Source organism: Leiobunum rupestre, chromosome 5, assembly GCF_980474605.1.
Source record: "Leiobunum rupestre chromosome 5, qqLeiRupe1.1.hap1, whole genome shotgun sequence".
Lineage (NCBI taxonomy): Eukaryota > Metazoa > Arthropoda > Arachnida > Opiliones > Sclerosomatidae > Leiobunum > Leiobunum rupestre.
In genome coordinates, this window is record NC_143388.1 from 55,871,415 (window position 1) to 55,890,086 (window position 18,672).

The 18,672-nt window shown below is 34.0% G+C and overlaps 1 protein-coding gene across 1 annotated transcript; it reads left to right on the top strand.

Annotated features, from left to right (window-relative positions):
* Window positions 1-16,875: 16,875 nt before the first annotated feature.
* LOC149945338 (uncharacterized) lies at window positions 16,876-18,370 on the top strand. Its single transcript, XM_090176520.1, has 4 exons — window positions 16,876-16,897; window positions 16,973-17,112; window positions 17,176-17,797; window positions 17,967-18,370. Exons 1-4 carry the CDS (start codon window positions 16,876-16,878, stop codon window positions 18,368-18,370), a joined length of 1,188 nt encoding a protein of 395 aa, XP_090032646.1.
* Window positions 18,371-18,672: the final 302 nt, after the last annotated feature.

The following is an 18,672-nucleotide window of genomic DNA, read 5'->3' on the forward strand; positions in this document are numbered from 1 at the left end:
CTCGAGTTGGAAGCTTACTAATGTCATTCCAGTCTCTAAAGGGTCTGGAAAGCGTATTGATCTTTCGACGTCTATCATTGGCAAGTTACCGGAATCCATAGTTTCCAAGAAGCTTTTAATACGTTCCTAGTTGTTAATTCCGTTATACCTGCCTCGCAATTAGGATTCCGTCAGGGACGTTCTTGTACCCACCAGCTTCTACAATCCTTCCATGACACAAAAGGGATTCTGCTGACTAATTGAAGAAGTACGAGGACAAGGAATACCAGCCTTATACCCTTGCGAATTCGAAATTTCGACGTTAACGTACCATTTAGCTTGCAATAATGAAAACCTGTACGGTATGCAACAACGGTTTCCTTTTAATCGGGTAGCTTTTTTGACATAAAAAACACGACGTTCTGTTTACAGGTGAGAAGTTTCCATTATTTCAAAAAGCACAAAAACAAAACAGAAACTAGCAGTTCCTGGCTTTCGGAAATATTACTTCTTGGTGGTTTCCTTTACGATGTTTTATAGAATGGCCTATTATTTACAATTCATTTGAATTGCTGAAAAATGTGAAACATTGTCATACTTATTGTTGTTAGCTTACTTATGATAAAACGTATTTCCAGAAATGCTTAGCGTATTTAATTTTCTGTGGTCAGTGTAATGAGTGCGCTAGGTATAAATTTAACTGTCTTTGGCATTATCATTTTATACCTATTTAATTATTGAATTTAAAATCACTAAACTATTTCAAGCACTCTAAAAATAAGAATAAAGCGAAGATTGGAATTTCCCGGCTCATTAAAGATATATAAAAATATTGAAATTCAAAATTCCCGCCCTTTAAAGACCTGGAAAAAATATTGAAATTCAAATTTCGCGCCTTTTTTAGAACAATAAGAGTGGAATACTCAGAGTTCCGAGAATGCCACTCTTTCGAAAGAGGGAGAGTGGGGAGAGCGTCGAAAGAGGGGAAAAATCCCCTCTTCGCAGAGAGTGGTATATGCGAGAGGGAGAGGGAAAGAGGGACGCATTCGTTTACTCTTTACACTCTCCCTCAGAGTTTCGCCCATCTCTGCGTGACGGGATCAGTTTGAAAGTTTTAAAGGTATGTAGGAAATTTATTATTATCTTCACATTAGAACAAGCCCAGATTGTTCTAATTTCATAAACTAGTAGCTTCAGCATTTTGTATAATGTATAATGTATTTTAAATAATTTTATTTGGTATATTAGTGAATCGCTCCATGCTTGAAATTTTTAAGTATATTGGAGAGTAGTCTACTATTGATCCATAGAATAAGGTGTGCGGATGCTTAAAAGAAAAGTTAAAATTTGAAGTTGGTGATGGAAAACACAGCATTGAAAGTGTCCATTGTTCATGCAATAGTGGGTAAATATATTTTTTATTAAAACCCAATTCTTTAATGTAACCTGTTTTACTTATTATTCTAGAAATTCAGGCTTTTGTAAACATGCAGTAAATTGCTGGTCTATTTTATATATAAAGATACTGAGAGCTATCCCAACTTTCTGACATTAGTGGTGTGAAATGAAGGAAAAGAACTAACTGTGCCTTCGGTATTGTACGGTAATAAAATGGTTAGAGTTGAGAGGGTTAAATTTGGCTGGCTCAAAAAGGTTTATGTACTCTTATTTGGTCACTTAGTTAGTCTCAAAAATTTATTTCTAGCTTTTAGTCGGGATGAAATATTTGTGGAGAGTCCATTTGTAGCGAAGATAATATCAATTGAAGAGGCAGTGGCACAAAATAACTAAGTTGGAAAGGAAGGAATCTACTGGCTAAAGACTGTAGAGGCTACTATGGAAAAATTCAGCTAGGCCTTTTCATTTTTTTTGTCTATTCTCTCAAGGGCTATTTTTAATTGATATTAAGAGAGACTGACAATAATTGAAAAACGTTGTCCAAATATATAATTTTTATTTTAGATTTTAGTTAAAGAAAAGTTATAATTAAATTTACACTTCTAGTCAAGGAAAGTTTTGTTTTTAATATGTTAAATTAGTTCCTATTTTAAATTTTGGCCAATTAGTATTTGTAGATAACAAATGAACTGAACTATTTATGTTATGAATTTTCTACTCAAAGCCATGTTAACTAAAAAGGCAAAAACAAATGTATTATAGAATTAATTCAAAGTTAAAAGCAATTAAATTCATTGAAGAAACCACTTAATTAGAAATTACAATAGAAGTGAATAAAATGTTAACATATGCAAATAAGTATTAAAAATAAAAACCATTTGAATTTACAGTATTATTTTGAATCATATTGGGATCTGCGGCAATAGCTCGAAATGTTATTAATCAACTCGAAAACTCATACCGAACCATCAGGGTGGCAAAGATAGGAAAATTGGGGTCCAATACAAAATAGAAAAATATACCCTTTTAACGCATAATTTTGTGAGCCTCAATGTAATATTTTCCAGTGATAATGACAATCGAACGGCTTGACCTAAAATTAATTTAATTCATTAGCATTTCCTTATTTTTCAGTATATAATAAAACAGATCACCTTTAAAACGATTCACAAAACGTAGGGTCCTCTCTTTTTATTTAGTTACATTGGATTTGTAATAAGTCTACATGGTAAATTATTGCTTGGAATGGCACTGCATTTCATGCATCTCTTGAATTCTCCATCTAAATGACAGTTATTATGATATATATTTAATAATATTAACTTTAAAATCAGTAATAACAAGTAAAATTTGTGTCTCACCATTTCTTTCTAAAAAGTCTTTATCTTTAAAATGGGCGCTGCAAATCTGTGCCCACTAACTAGGCATCTTCCCTGATTTTACATTAGTTAACCACACATTAAAAAGATTTTTGCATTTCGGAAAATTGAGAAACGATAACTCCAACGTTCTTTTCTCACCATTTACTCGAATTGTAATATTTTTAAAGGCAGTATTACTACAAAAAGGCAATTTATGCCACCTCTGCGCGTACAATCCGCCATATTAATCGTTTGTTTTGATCAACAAAGTACGCAGACAAACCAAGCTGCAGGGGTAGCGACTGTGGCGCTGCCTATACCGGTTTCGCTAGCGAATTACAAATTATACTACCCCATTTTACCAAAGTGTTAGTTTGTAATTGTAAAGATTTTAGCCTACCCAAATTAATACTAGAAAAATATTTATAATCACGCCAGAGACGCTACTGATACTTTACAAATTCGGAAACCTCTAAACTACATTATCAAGGAAGGTACATAAAGTTTAAAATTTTTATGGGAAATAAACTGCTATTTTTTCATCTTATTTGTACAATCTTTTAATTACATTGTCATGATTATAAAACATTTAAAATTCAACAAATTTCTGATTAACTTACAAATTTTCTACTTTTATATATGGCCCCTTAGAAGTTATTAAGAAACTTTATGAAAACCCCTTATTAGGTCCAACTCAGTGCGCCATCTCTTGGGAATAAGAAGCCAAGAAACAAATATTACATTTATTTTTATCCCGGTTTTACTGGTATTTAAACTATACAGGGTTAGTTTTTGGATGACCTTGAAGACATGATTCAAGGTCATTGAAATTTTTAAACTAAAGACCCTCAATCTTGATGAGGATGTGTAACAACTTTCAGTCCTCTAACACGAGTATCTTTAGAGCTATCAGCTCCCGAACCTCGCTTTCGACACGTTATCAACTTAACGAACTTATTGTTTTTCATCTAGCATTTCTCGGCTTCCTATTGGTCAAATCCGATCAGGTCAAAGCTATTGGTACTAAGAAAGTCACGTGGAACACCTTTTTAATTGGAACCAACTTTGTAACACTTACGGTTTTCGAGTTAGTTTTAGGATGACCTTGAAGACATGGTTCAAGGTCATCGACATTTTCGCATTAGGTTTCCCCCTACATCTTGTATTCGACTTGAAAATTTCAAAATCGTACCTAAAACCGATTTTGAGATAGTCGCCCTGGTTCATTTTTTAGTGGACACCCTGTATAGCCGTAGACGTCTATGGCTCATCGGTAAAAAGTCCGCGTCATAAGAATGTGCCCCGGGTTCGATTCCTGACGACGATCGTATTTAACTACAAATTGGTAAATTTCCAAATTTGAAAATTTTATACATATCAAAAAAAAATAAAATGGTACAGGAAAAAATTGACGTTAATAACTTTAAAACTGCTTAAAACACTTTCGCCAAAGCTGTTTTAGAAAAAAAACACCGTAGCTTAAAAAGCGTCGGTGGCTAAGTGGTTAGAGTAAATCTCTTGCAAGCAGCAGACCAGGGTTCGATTCCCGGCCGGCGCCAATAAATAACAAGGCGTACACCGTGAACATTTGGTGGAAACCCTGCCATCTGGATGCTAAGACGTTTAACGTAACCCTTAGGACTCCGTCCGTTACAAACACGGAAAATTACAGTACGCAGCCGAAGAGGTTTTTGTAAAAACCTTTTCCCTCATTCCAAGCCACTGCGAACGCGGTGAATTCGGGAACGCGTTCGCAGGACAGACAGACAGACACACAGACAGACAGACAGACAGACAGACACGGTGAAGGTAAAACCTAGATCGACTCAAATATGCAGAAAAGAAAAAGAACGACACAGAAGCATGATCCAGCATCATAAAATAAAGCTGAAGGTCTAATTTTCAATGGAGTGTAACAAGTGTCGGTGGTTCTGTGGTAGAACGTCCGCCTGCTAAGCAGGAGGTCTCGGGTTCAAATCCCGCCCTATGCGATTGCAAATTGATACTAAGACGAATACCGTAAACAATTGGTGGAAACCCTGCCATTGGAAGTAGAGAGGTTGCCATAGCACTCGGTCCCAAGGTTGGTAAAAATACTGTGTATTATAAGGTTAGCGCATAACGCGGGGTCGGGAATAGAGATATCAGCTGAGAAGAAAACGGTGCTTTCCCGGTGTGTGACGTAGCTGGATCCCAGCGAACGATCTACAACGAAAATAAACAGGCGTCGCGTACCTCAGAAACTCCGCGGTGGGAAGACAGCCGAGCGGGAGAGCTGACTGTAAACATAGACAATATTGTCTATGCTGTAAACATTCCTCTTCGGCTGGCAGGCCGCGTCTGCCTTTTTATAAAATTCCTTTGTGGATTAAAATTCAGGTAAGCATTAATCGTTTACCCATAAATTAGATCCATTATAGTATTACATTTTTACTAGTGTTAAATGGTATAGTTATATAATAATAGTATTTTTGACTATTTTAAACCATTAATTTTATAGCCGAGGCTTAACTTTTAAATTTTTAAAGGCGGTTATTTTGAATTTTGTTAATAAAGGCTTGTCAAGTTGTCATGAACTCAACATAATACAGTAATGCACGGATTAAAATGCTCGGTTCTCGGGTGCAATAATTCCTTAATTGGCACCCGAAAGAAGAATTTGTCATGCCATCGATTCCCATCTCAAATAATTATAAGGCAAAAATGGATAACCGCTTGCGGACGTTCCCAAGACAAAATAAATGTGAAATATGCAAGGATTTGCTCAGAACATTTCTATGAAGAAGATTATCCAAGAGATCTGAGAGTAGAATTGATGAACCCAATACAAAGAGGCTCTGAATACCCACTGCCATTCCTTCAAAAAAGATCGAGAAATGAAATATAGTATAAAGAAAGTGATAAAGTATTAGTAGCGTGTTATTTAAAGTTTAAATATGTACAAATTTAAAATTTACTAAAGTAACAGGAATGTATAGATTTCTGCTAATGTTAAAATTTTAAATCTAAGGTGTTATATTATAAAATTGGTAATTAAAGTTCTAGTTGATTGTTAATGTAAATTTTGAATATGTATAATTAATATACTTTAAAATACTTAAAAGTAAAAATCTATAATTTGATTAATTACTGCTATTTTTAACAACTGTATCTAAAGGCATCACATTACGTTATATAGTTACTGAATGTATAAAATATTAAAAGCGTTAATACAAGGTGTCACTTAACTAGTAGTAATAATTTAATTGAAAGGTGTTTTTTCATTATACATGCCTGTGTGATAAATATTTCTGTACTTGAGAACTATTTTTGGATTTAGTCTATATTAAACTGTTTTTATGAAAATATAACTTTGGATTATTTAGATGTAAATAAATAAGAGTTCCTATGGCACGCTGTTCAGGACAAAACTCAATAAAAAATAGATTTTTTGTAAATATGGGGGTATTTTTATAAATATAAAGCTGTTTTTAAAATATAAAGTCGTTTTTAAAACATAAAGACGCTTTTAAATGTATAAAGGTGTTTTTAAAATATAGGGTCTCTGGTTTGGTCCTTTTTCCATTGGTATGCTTAGGAGAAATGATTTAGGGTGTACTCCATTTTTCCTGCATTGTAGGAGAAAGTTTTGGTTTATTTGCTGTCTCCTAATACATAGCTACAGGAAATAAACATAAAAAACTATCTTTGTAGGCTGTAAGCAGTCTCGTAGTCAGAAATTCGTCAAAGGGGGTCGAGGAGGGGTGACAATTTAGTACAGTCAAAAGTAGGCCTAATGGGGGTGGTGACACGGAAATCCCCCTTGTCTACGCCACTGCCTGTGAGGTATGTGTTACTATAGTGCGTTTGTACCTTCCAGGTAGGTAGTACATTTCTTAAACTGGTCTCGAATGTCTTAGACGAATTCGCCTTATATTTTGAAAAGTAATTTATATTTCAAAAACGCCTTTATATTTTAAAAACACCTTTATATTTACAAAAAATATATAAATATTTTTGGTTAAATTTTGTCCTGAACGGTGTGCCATAAGTTCCTTTATAGTCCTAAATTCTTATAAAAACGATTGAAGTTTTTAAAATGACAGACATAGTTTATACATGGTTTTGAGATTGTAAGCCGCCTCATTATTGTGTCTAGATCGTAGGCGCTTCGAAGAAGGGATCCAACTACGTCACACGCGACTGCGACTAGAGGAGCTCTCGATTTTCTGACGGAGAGACAAACCGAAACGAGGAATAATCACCCCTTGACTCGGTCCGTCCCAAAAGTCAATAAGAAGGAGTTGGAGAATACGCACCCATAACAAACGTAGCGACGGTGGGCTTTAACGAAAAAAAGAAAAAAACCTCAACGCAATCGCAAATTTATCCGTTAACGCTTACCGTCACACGGTGGTTTTGACAACCTTTAAACTGCTAAAACTGTTGTTCGACTGCGTGATTACCCTTTGCCCCGAAAATGCGAACGCGTTCGTAGGCCACACACACACAGACTGACACGCTGGTTGTATAACCTCTCCTAGGGTACAAAGTCCCCTCGGAGAGTTAATAAAAAGCGGAACAGAGGGTGCGCAATACTAACTGAAAAAATTAAAAAAACATTTAGAATAATATAAAGGAATACTAAAAACAATTGGATAAAATAAACCGCAAACCAGGGATAGGATCTGTAAAATTAGACTCTCGTACCTATATTGCACTATTTTATTATGAAAATATATCATCCGTCGCGATATTGAACGACGAAACCCCTTCCAGATTGAATGTTACCACTGTAGGTAACAGGTTCATTGAAATCTCGGGGACTCAATTGCTGCAAACATTTTTCTCTCGCTATTTATAAATACTGGATTTTAGTCATTCCGCCGGATACGTCATATGACCCTTTAAGAAACCAAATTTTGGTTAGACTAGTGTTTTATTGTCTACGAACGTAATCACTGGTCAGATTAGGAGGAGACTATCGATTTTACCAAGTCTCCCCGGATATTTTCCAAGTCACAAACTAGACCTCAGTTTACCAACTATCCAAAACGGAAGGGTCACAGGCCGGGGTTCCGAGAATTCGCAGCGTGGCCATCTTTGTTTGTGTAAATAGTCTTTTAAGATAAGTAAAAAAAATGAGTTGGTGTTGCGCCAGAATTAGGTGGATAATTTGGGTTCCATAGCAATAAAAAATTGGGTACCGCTGCCCTAAGGGACGCCTCTAAAAATAACGATTATAATATTATAACTTATTTTGAGGCATGTACAATTATTTAAAAATTCAATATGTTTTCCCAATTATAATACGTTAAGTCTAGCAGGTTACACACAAAGTTTAAATATCTGGTTTCAGCGTTTTTACACACAATCCTTGTATTTGTGTGTATTAGTTTCACGTACAGTGTAGCCGTTGCCGATGCCGATGCCGCCGATGCAGCAGGGCCGTTTTAACCCTTCCATAGGCCTTAGGCAAAATCTCTCATTTACCGACTTTTTGGACCTTCGTAGGCCCTTTTATATGGAATCGTAGGCCCTAATGTCTCCTAAAATTTTCGTAGGCCCTAGGCACTTTGCCTAGTCTGCCTTATGGATAAGGCGGCCCTGCGATGCAGCCGTGTCTCGCATATCTCTTCAATGGTTAGGGCTAGAAGAGTAAATGATATCTCGTTCGAGTGTACTTCCAGTGGCGTAGCTGATGGTCCGCAGGGCCCGCGGCGCGTAGGGTCCCCGAGCTTCAGGGGGCCGCGCTCACCATAAAAAATTGAAAAGGGGGGCCCCATAGAGATTTTGGCGGGGACGCCTTTGAATTCTCAGCTACGCCACTGTGTACATCGCCATTGATAGCCTTTCATAAATTTTTGAAATCGAAGTCCAAGAAGTTGGGCATTAGCCCAATTTACCATTTTCGGTAGTTTGGCTTTGTGTGGTAGATATTTGGTTAAAAATTAAGTCCGATAACGTTAAAAAATATTATTGGATAGGTTAGGATTCAGCGGAACTATCCCTTCGGTTAAATCAGTAAATATTATTGTTAAGTACGGTTTTCGGGGTATTTTAAGGGACCCCAATGTTCGTGGTTTTGTATTTCCGCCTGAAAGTCGACATAACGTTCCTAAATTTAAGTCCGATTTTCATGAAAGTTATATTTTTGAATAGCTGTGGTTTACATATAACCTAGAGTTGCAAATACGTTCCTTAATTTTAATACTAAGTAAAGTTTTTTGGACAGCGTATACGTACCCCCCTCAACTTCCAACATTAGAAATGGTTATAGAGACTATACAGTTATTTCAGTATCACGTGACACGACGTCACCTATTCTTTTTCCCATAGAGAAAAAATTCCGCACAAAATGGCGGCTATAGCCAAAGCTACGAACTGAAACTACTCTATACACGAATTTATCTCTGGCATTTTTCAAGGCCGTTATAAATATGACCCAAAGTAACAAATAAGTGTGACACTTATTGGAGCAGTACGCGATGCTTGCAATGTATGAACAGAAGTAACAAATAAGTGTGATCAGAAGTAAAAAATAAGAGTGACACTGATCGAATGAACCTTCGATGCTTTCAAAGTATGACTAGAAGTAACAAATATGTGTGGCCGTGGATATATATCAGCTAGGCTAATAGTAATACCAAAGCACCACCTTAGGTCTAAGTCATCAAGCGACTTTTGAAGGCATTAATTCAGGTGGCCGGGTTACAATGCGTAGGAGGGTGGTGGTTGTGATACCGGCGTGGCAGGTTGCTGTGAATAGCTCAAATACTGTCGAACGTCTTGTTTATATTATCCTATATGGAGAGATGACCCTAAAAAAGAGTGAACAATGAAGATGGCGTCAGCGGTCACCGTCGAGCTGAGGATGTGGCGGAGGAACACCCACTGGTTAGTCGGAGAACAAACACCTCTTTTTTCCTTGGGGAAAAAGGGGATGTAAAACCTTACGAAGGTACTTTTTGAAATGTATACGTAGTGACGTGTAGACAGTGTCAAATCAAGTTCATATGCGGGCTTGCAAACCATACGTTCCAATTACTATAACAACTTAATTGTGCGCCATAGAAATGCCAAATTTAATTTGGCGGGGTAATTGGTTTACAATGAAACTTAATTGTTTTTGACATACAATCCCTATTTGTTTCTATTGAATATAATATAGCTGTTTTCGGGAGAATAATATGATGTAAAAATTTTGGCATAATCTCATGTCTTAAATAGATATTTGGGGTTTTAAAAGTATTTGGATTGAGTTTTTCTTAAAAATGTCCTAATTGCCTTTACGGCATTATTTACTTTTTAAAGTATCAGTCTACTGACGGATTTTGTATTATTACGCCCAATCTTTATAAAGTGTTAATTGATGTTTTATATACGGTTAGTTGAGGTATTTTTAGTAGTGAATTCCCTTTTCGGAATGCTAAAAACGCTGTTTATTAACCGTTGATTAGCAGATTTTTAGCAGTGCTTATAGTGTAGGCTGCTGTTTTATTATCTTATTTTTATGGTGGAAGTTGGGCACTATCAAACGCGAGGTTTGACCATTACTAATATAGGATGTATAATTAAATTTATTTTTTAGGTTTCAATCGATTAACGCTCGTTTCCATCAGGGGCGTAGGAACGTTCTAGAAGTTGGAGGGGGCAAAGTGAAACCAATAGGGGTCTGGAGAATGGTTTTGAATTTTTAATGGAGTGTACTTCTACGAATGCATGTTTACTTTTTACTACTGTGAAAATTGGTGGGAAAAGATTGAAATCTAAACACAGTTGAGGTTCTATAAGCTTTATATGCTTTTAAAATGATAATTTGAGCCTTGCGAAGATTTCAATTGACCAAAAAGTTGGAGGGGGCAATAACATTATTTGCCCCTCCCAGTAAAATTCTAGGGGGGGGATTGCCCCCCTTGCCCCCCCCGGTTCCAACACCCCTGGTTTCCATTTAGAACTTAACAATGTAGTTTCACTCGTCTTGGAAAAAAAGTGTAAAACACATTTCAGAAGATCAAATTTATTAGGAATAATTTAGTTTGCTCAATATTTCTACCCAATTGTGGTAAGTACCTTAGGTAGCACGTGAAAGATTAGGCCCTCCTCAGTTCAAATGTCGAAATGGTCGAAGGGCCGCCTCAATGTCTGGAGACCACCTTTGTCGAGATATGAAAAAAGCTCGAGAAAAGTGGACCACTAAATCGGAATGCATTGATTAGGTGCAAGGTGCAATACACTTATACTTTAGTCCTTTGGTCTACTTTCCTGTAATATTTTTACCGGTTTTTTCTTGCATTTAGATAAACTTTACCCATTAAAAATTGTAGATAAAAAAGGTTTTGATATCGACTGAGCTGGTGAATTTCGCGAGGGAATATTAACAATTTAAAAACAAAAATAAATAAAATCAAATTTCTAAACATACAATAGCGCGATTAACTGTTACGGGATACGAGCTTTTAGATATTTGAAAATTTGATTTTCTGTTCTCATTCCAGTTTAAGAGGCTAATATCGTGATTTTTGTTTCATATTTTAGGCCATTATTATTTGACATTTTAATTAAAAAAGGTTTGGATTAAATTACAAAAAAGGTTAGGGCTAAATAAAAATGAACTTTTTATTGGCCATTAGAAATAATTATTGATAGTTTTTAATAAATTGTGTGTTCATAAATATAAATAAAAACTATTTAAATGGGAAATAATTATTATATTAATAAAAAAATATTATGTTAATAAAAAGATGAAGAGCCAATGGTTCTGTGTTAGTTTGACTAACGACATACAAGTATCTGTAAAAACCAATTGAGAAAATTAGTGTTATAAAACAGCAAACAACTCTACATCAACAGTAAAAGCACTAATAAAAAAAAACTCAACTGACCGCATCAATTAACACTTTATAAAAAGTGGGCATAATCATTCAAAATCCGCCAGAAGACTGTTACTTTAAAAAGTAAATAATGTCCTAAAGGCAATTAGGTCATTTGTAAGAAAAACTTAATCTTAATACTTTTGGAACAATAGCCCCGCCACCCCCTTTGCCCCCCTTTCCAATGGTGCGAATATTATTCCCCGCAAAGCATTATTTAAAAAGTTAATTAAAAAATGCCCAAAGACTATACCTTGGCGGCTGACGGCGCCGCGCACTCGTATTGGATGAGGTAGGACTGATGACTTGGACGATTCTTTAAGTTCCTAGATTTTAATACTTTTTGGATAACGTAGGACTGATGACGAAAAAGGAGAAGGCTGAAATGCAAAACAGTACTAACTTTTAAGGGTTGGGATTTTTCCCCGTATTTCAACGCATTTAAGGCTTTTTTAATCATACTATGTCATATTATATGTCTTCTGTGTGATGTTGACTTATACAACGTCGAATGTATTCTAAGTAATGGCGCCTGACGGCACCGCGCACTCACTTCGCTCGAGCGCTGGGGGCGCGCGACGCCTCCCGAACCCCATACTAAAAAAAGCTATGGGCCATCTATAACGCAACCTAGAGGACAGCACCAAGCCTGACGCATCAAGTATCGTTAACCCGATATTAATACAACTAACCTAATAATATAAATAACCTAACCTATTTTCCCCACCAAAACCCCTAAAATTCGTTGAAATACCGCGAAAATACCGAAAATAGTAAGTTAGTAATGTTTTGCATGTCCACATTTTGCTTTTTCGTCATCAGCCCCACGTTATCCAAAACGCATTAAAATCTAGGAATTTAAAGAATCGTCCTATCGAAAATTCACTGCAAAAGGCCAATGTTTGAAAATTCATATCTTTGTAAATATTCATTTCCGGCAAAATGTTATTTAACATTAAAATAACCCCCTATTTGCCCTCTATAATATATATATATATATATATATATATATATATATATATATATATATATATATATATATATAAAATCGGGTGGGGGGACAGCTATTCTACACTTTACTAAAAATTTCTGCGTTAAATAACGCTTTAAATCACTCTCCTAAATAAATTATAAATTATTATTAATAGTTGTTAAGTATTATAAACGATTGTATCTTCAAAAAGTAAATTGTCAATAAGCTTTGTTTTTAAAACCATTCATTTTTATTTACAATTTTTTTCAAATTAGAGGATTTATTAATTGATATTTTATTAATATCTAGCGGTTGTTTGTAAAAAACCAGTTTTTTCTTCTCACTGGCTCTGTGGAATGTCTCCTGGCGAAACGCGATCTGCGTTTTTAATTTTATCGTTTTACCGCCGAGATGTGTTACAATGTAGGTGACAAGATAAGGGTAAAATCGATTTTTATAAACATTTTTGCGTTTGAAAGTGTGATATCGTTAGTAAATTGTTGAAAAATCCAAACTAGTTTTAAAAGGTTGTAATGAGTGGATAAACTCTACACGTGACAATAATTAAGGGGTGGTTATCAAATCAGTTTTACAAGGCTAATGCAATAGAATGTTGAACCAGTTCTATCCTAGAGGTAATTATAATTTATGAATTTAAAGATATACCTCGCAATCCGGCAGAATTTCATAGATCGTGTCGTCTACAATTGCTTTGCGTGTTTCTGGTAACGACAGTTCACCAGAAAGTTAAAATTATATATCAAATAAAGTAAGTCATATTTAATTTAAAAATAATTAAAATTATTAAACTTAATTTTGTTTTAATTTAGCCACCAATAAATACCCGTTCGTTTACTGTGTATAGTCAGAGAAAATTCTATCTACGTGTATTCACAATTTTGCTATTTTTAATTTAAAAAAATTAATTATTTTTTATTTATTTTAAATAAATGGTTTTTGGAATTTTTATTGATTATGTAACTTAAAAATGATTTTCCAACTTTAGAATATATTATTTTACTATTAAAAATTAACCAGACATCCGTTTGGGTAAAATTATAGTCTTTTGAGTTGCAAAAGTTAGTGCTCGGCAGTCGATTAATTTTTATCCATGAATAAAATAAGCTCGGCTATATTTCAATATTTATTTAAATAACCAATAGTTTAATAAAAATGGCAAAATGTTTAAATAATTGAAAGTGAATAAGCCTATTATTTAAATAAAACAAACAATTATTTGAATAAATACCACTTTTATTCAAATTAATGCATGGTTGCGTAAAAAACATAGTTAAATAAGTTAAAATGATATTCTTTTTCCCATCTTTTTTTAAAATAATTCGGAAAATTTGTGGATAATGAATAAACAATTGCGAACACTAGCAAAAGTATCAATAAAAACAACATTGTATCTTCAAAAATGTAAGAATTATTTTTATATTGGTAAAGTAATATGTTTTATTGTAGGTGGATAACATTATACTTTTGAATTGCTAAAACATTGTATCTTTAAAAAGTAAATAAATTGAATTTTTTCATAATACATTAGTGACTATATCTCTGGCGGATATCGACCGATTAAGTTCATTGTAATGTTTTAAAAATGTTTATTGATTGTTTATGTAATTAATTTATTATTTTAAAATAATTGTTTTTCGGATTTTTATTTGATTATATTATTTTAGAATGTATTAGTGTACTATTGAAAACCAATTTCCTGTTTGGGGAAAATTACACCTTTGTATTGCAAATGTAAAAACATTGTATCTTCAAAAGTAAATAAATTGTATTTTATTTCGACCGGGGTTATACATAAGGGGCTATTGACCAGCCCCATTGTAATTTGTTTTAAAATGTGTATTGATTATTTACTTTTTTTGGAAATAAATAAATAAACAAAGTTTAATTTTCAACAGGGGTAAGTTGGATATCACGTGATTGGGTGTGGCCAAAAGTTGCCAAGGCTATAAAGCGAAGGTTGCGAATTTGTTTCCCTATCTCGTAATTAACTAATTAGCATTTTAAAAAGCTAAAAAACGAAAAAAGTAAAAACGCGATATCAAAAGTGAATGAACGTAAGTAATTGTGGGGTCAAATATTACCGTCGATATCTCGGTCCGAGCTTGTCAGATCGTGTCCAAACTTGTTAGGGGTTGTGGACAGTGGTCAAGCGTTGAGGTCAAAGATCATCTTCAAGGTCAAATTTGAGATTGAAAACAAAAATATTTTGATGACTTTTTCCAAGGTCAAAAACTGGTTTTTTGAAAAAAATTTGAGGTTGTTTTGCCGGCCATCTTGGAAAAAAGTGTTAAGTTTTAGTCCATCTTTACATGTAGTGGCTGAAAGCAAGTAGTGATATTGTCCCACACAGTTGCCAGTTGGGCAATTTTCAATGGTTGTTTGGGGTAAATAAACCAGTTGGATGGAAAGTGGGTTTTTGGAGTAAATCATTTCAATTTGAAAACTGACAATTTACCATATTTCAAGCGTTAAAATTCTGTTTTGAAATGCTTACGATATTGTAACTAGACATTTTTCATGTGAACAAGGAAAATGACAGCTTGGGAATTTGGATATCACCAATTAACCAATCATTATTAGGAATATATAATGTTGGATTTGTGTTTAACGAATAATTAGAAAAGAATTCACTCCCCAGAGCCAAAAAAACTAAATTTTACACCAAACGGTTTCAATAATTTATAGAAATTTGTATTGAAATGCAATCACATCAAATTTTTTAGGCGGGAAATTGGACCGTTTTTCTATATTTTTGGCAGGCAACCTTGTTTCCCAATACTATGCACTGTCAAAGAAGTGCAACACCCACCCTTCGCAAGGAGAGTGGTAGCAGTCGCTTTCTACTAATAAAGAATGTAAGGACAGCCAATGATATTGTACCAGAAAAGTATCATAGCTAGAGAATTCACTTGGATTTATTCTGGTACAATTTCATTGGCTGTCCTTACGAAGCCTAGCTCTCTCCCTTACATCTTTGTAGATTGTAACAGCCACTCCGAATTTGTCTACAGCATCTGCTTAGAAACTATCATTAACCTGCACATTCCATGTTAGATCTCCTTTTCATTATAAAAAGAGCAATATAAAATGATTTAACTTCATTGTCAACTTTCTGATGAACTTCTTAGTGAAAACTATTCCCCATTTAGTGCATCTTCATGTCCCAACTGTAAAAATTTTCTAGCTTAATTAAAATATATATATATTTTTTAAATGTCATCGTAACTATAGTCAATGCTTACTTTTTTATCTTAATATGATTTGTTAAGAAATACTTCTAATAATAATTTTTTTTGAATTAAATAAAAGCTAAGAGCATTACCAAAAGCACTGTAAGACCCAACGGTATATGATTTAATGAGAGCTGGCTTTAAAGTGAAAAAGACAAAATTAGTCAACAAAATCTGACATTTCCAACACTCCAGCATTATAGAAAATCTCTACGGGCAAGTAAAAAATAAAATAACACCAAGTCATAGCCCTAGTATTTTGCCATCTAGTAGGCTATGTAGTCAATGGTGAGACTAGCTCTCAGTAAATGTTTTAAAAAGTGCATAGAGTTGACAAACCTTTGGGTCTTATTTGGCTTGCGACATTACTTACTTTAGTTTTGAAATACATGCAAACAAAACTCTTTAAATAGGTGAGATTGTAGATCCTGCCACCTCTTTTCTCGTAGTGGGGAAAATTGCATTTTCAATATGATAAATTTCAAGATCAACACTTGATATTTTCTTAAGCACTGACAATTTATTTAAATATGCATTCATACTTACCAGTGTGATTTTTCCAGTGAAGTCTGTCAATTAAGAACCTGGTGTACTTAAAAAGTTTGGGCTCTCTGTTGAGGCAGTAAGAATGGAGTGCACAGGCATGGTCATATATAATACAGTCTGGAACTATGTAAAATTTATTTATTACATTTGGTAATGACATCCAGCTTTCCAGACTCATATTGCGGTTTCAAAATTTATAAGCACTGTTTTATAATTATAAAAATATTACATATTTAGCCTTTGAATTGAACTTTAAAATTAAAAGGTTAGTGTTTGAATTGCAGTTACAGACGCTAATTTAAATTACCCATTTTATCATTTTAGTATACTAGATTTTTTCGCTTTTTATTCTCACTAGATGGCGTTAGTGTCTACATGAAATATTTTTTTTCGTCGCCATTACAGATCTGCAAGTTTCCCGCGAGCTATTATGTTTTTCAATGATAGGTCTTGTTGTTAGAGATGAAATTTTATCGATTGTGAATCTATATTAATATTAATGTGGTTTTTATAAAATGGCATACCAAAATTCTTCGGGTAAATACTGTGCAGTGTATAATTGTTCAAACAGTAATAAAAAATTACATAAATGGAAAAATTCCCTATGTGAAGAACATAAGCCTTGGCTTCATTCTGACTGCCCATGTTTCATTCCCTATTCGTTTCATTCATTACCAAAAGAGGATAATTTAAAACAGGCTTGGATTAAAGCTATTAACAGAAAGAATTTTGAACCATCTAAATTTACATATGTAAGTAACAATAAATAACTTTCATAAAGGATTTAAACTTATTGAAGTCTTATATTTAATTAGGTGTGTTCTCTTCATTTTGAAGAAGAACAAATTAATAATCGAAATAAAATACCAACTAAACACCTTGGATATCAACTTGTAGGATCTATTCCTAAGCCAAGACGAGTTTTAAAGAGAACTATAGTGACTGATAGCTTAACAAAAAGCAAGAAACAAAAAATTGAAGTTTCCGATCATTCAGATAATAGTAACGCTCTTCTGAACATCACGAATGATAATGAATCTGCTTTTGAAGAGCAAACAGTTATGAGTAAAAACTGGGATGAGAAAGAAAGAAATGCTGGCTCTATAGTAAGAAAAGATTTTTCATGTTCGGTGAAACCCGAAACGAAAGAATCAGCCACGCAATATGTGCTACATGTTGACCATTCATATTGTAAACCTCTACTTGATTCATGTTCAGTTGGAACTCAAACAGACTTTCCACCTTTTTCAAATGGGAACTTAAACAACGCTGACTGTCGTTTCTTCACTGGCTTAAATTTAGAGTTATTTTTGCGATTAGTTACATTGATGAGTGGATGCGATGTTCCTTTCAAACTTCCACTTCCTGACCAAATATTACTAGTACTTATGCGACTCAGGCTTGGATCATTATTTGGAGATTTAGGGCGACGATTTGGTATTTCAACAAGCCTTGCTAGCAACATATTTAATACATGGATGCATTTAAAGAAAAGTATCCTAACACGACTGCACAGAAATATTCATTGATCGACCTAGATCTCATCTGACAAAAGCGTTAACTTATAGCAATTATAAAAAGAAAAATACTGCAAAATTTTTAACAGCAATATCACCAAATGGTCTTATTATGTTTGTATCAGACGGATACGGTGGACGTGCTAGTGACAAATTTATTACCAATAATTGTGGAATATTAGATTTCATTTTACCAGGTGACGAATTAATGTGTGATCGTGGTTTTTTAATTGAAGAAGAATTGAGTGAACATTATGCCAGATTAAATATACCAGCTTTCACTAAGGGGAAAAAACAGCTACCAGCTGAAGACGTTCACAGAACTAGAAAAATTGCTTCAGTTAGAATTCACGTTGAGCGTGTCATTGGCAGGTGGAAAACTTTCAGAATTTTTAAGCAGATATTACCAGTAACTACTTTAAAAGTTTTAGATGATATTGCTATTACTTGTGCTGCACTTTGTAATTTACACTCAACAATAATATCTCATTAAATGTAAATTTTTATTTGACAATTAGCATTCATAACCAAGAAAAATGTTTCACATTTACTTTGTATTTTAATTCTTTTCTATTTTGAACATTTTTTTTACATTGTTTGCATTCATTTTGAATAAAACATGTAATTTATTCAGAACAAAATGAATAGGAAGCAGTAGTGTCGTTTCGTACAAAACATCGCAATTTGTATTTGCAAATAATACCCACTACTTTCTTTTAAGAACAATTCGGTTTCGCCTTTCTTATCAATTTTTTCTCTTACATCATATTTCCCGCTTTGAATTAATTTTCTTGC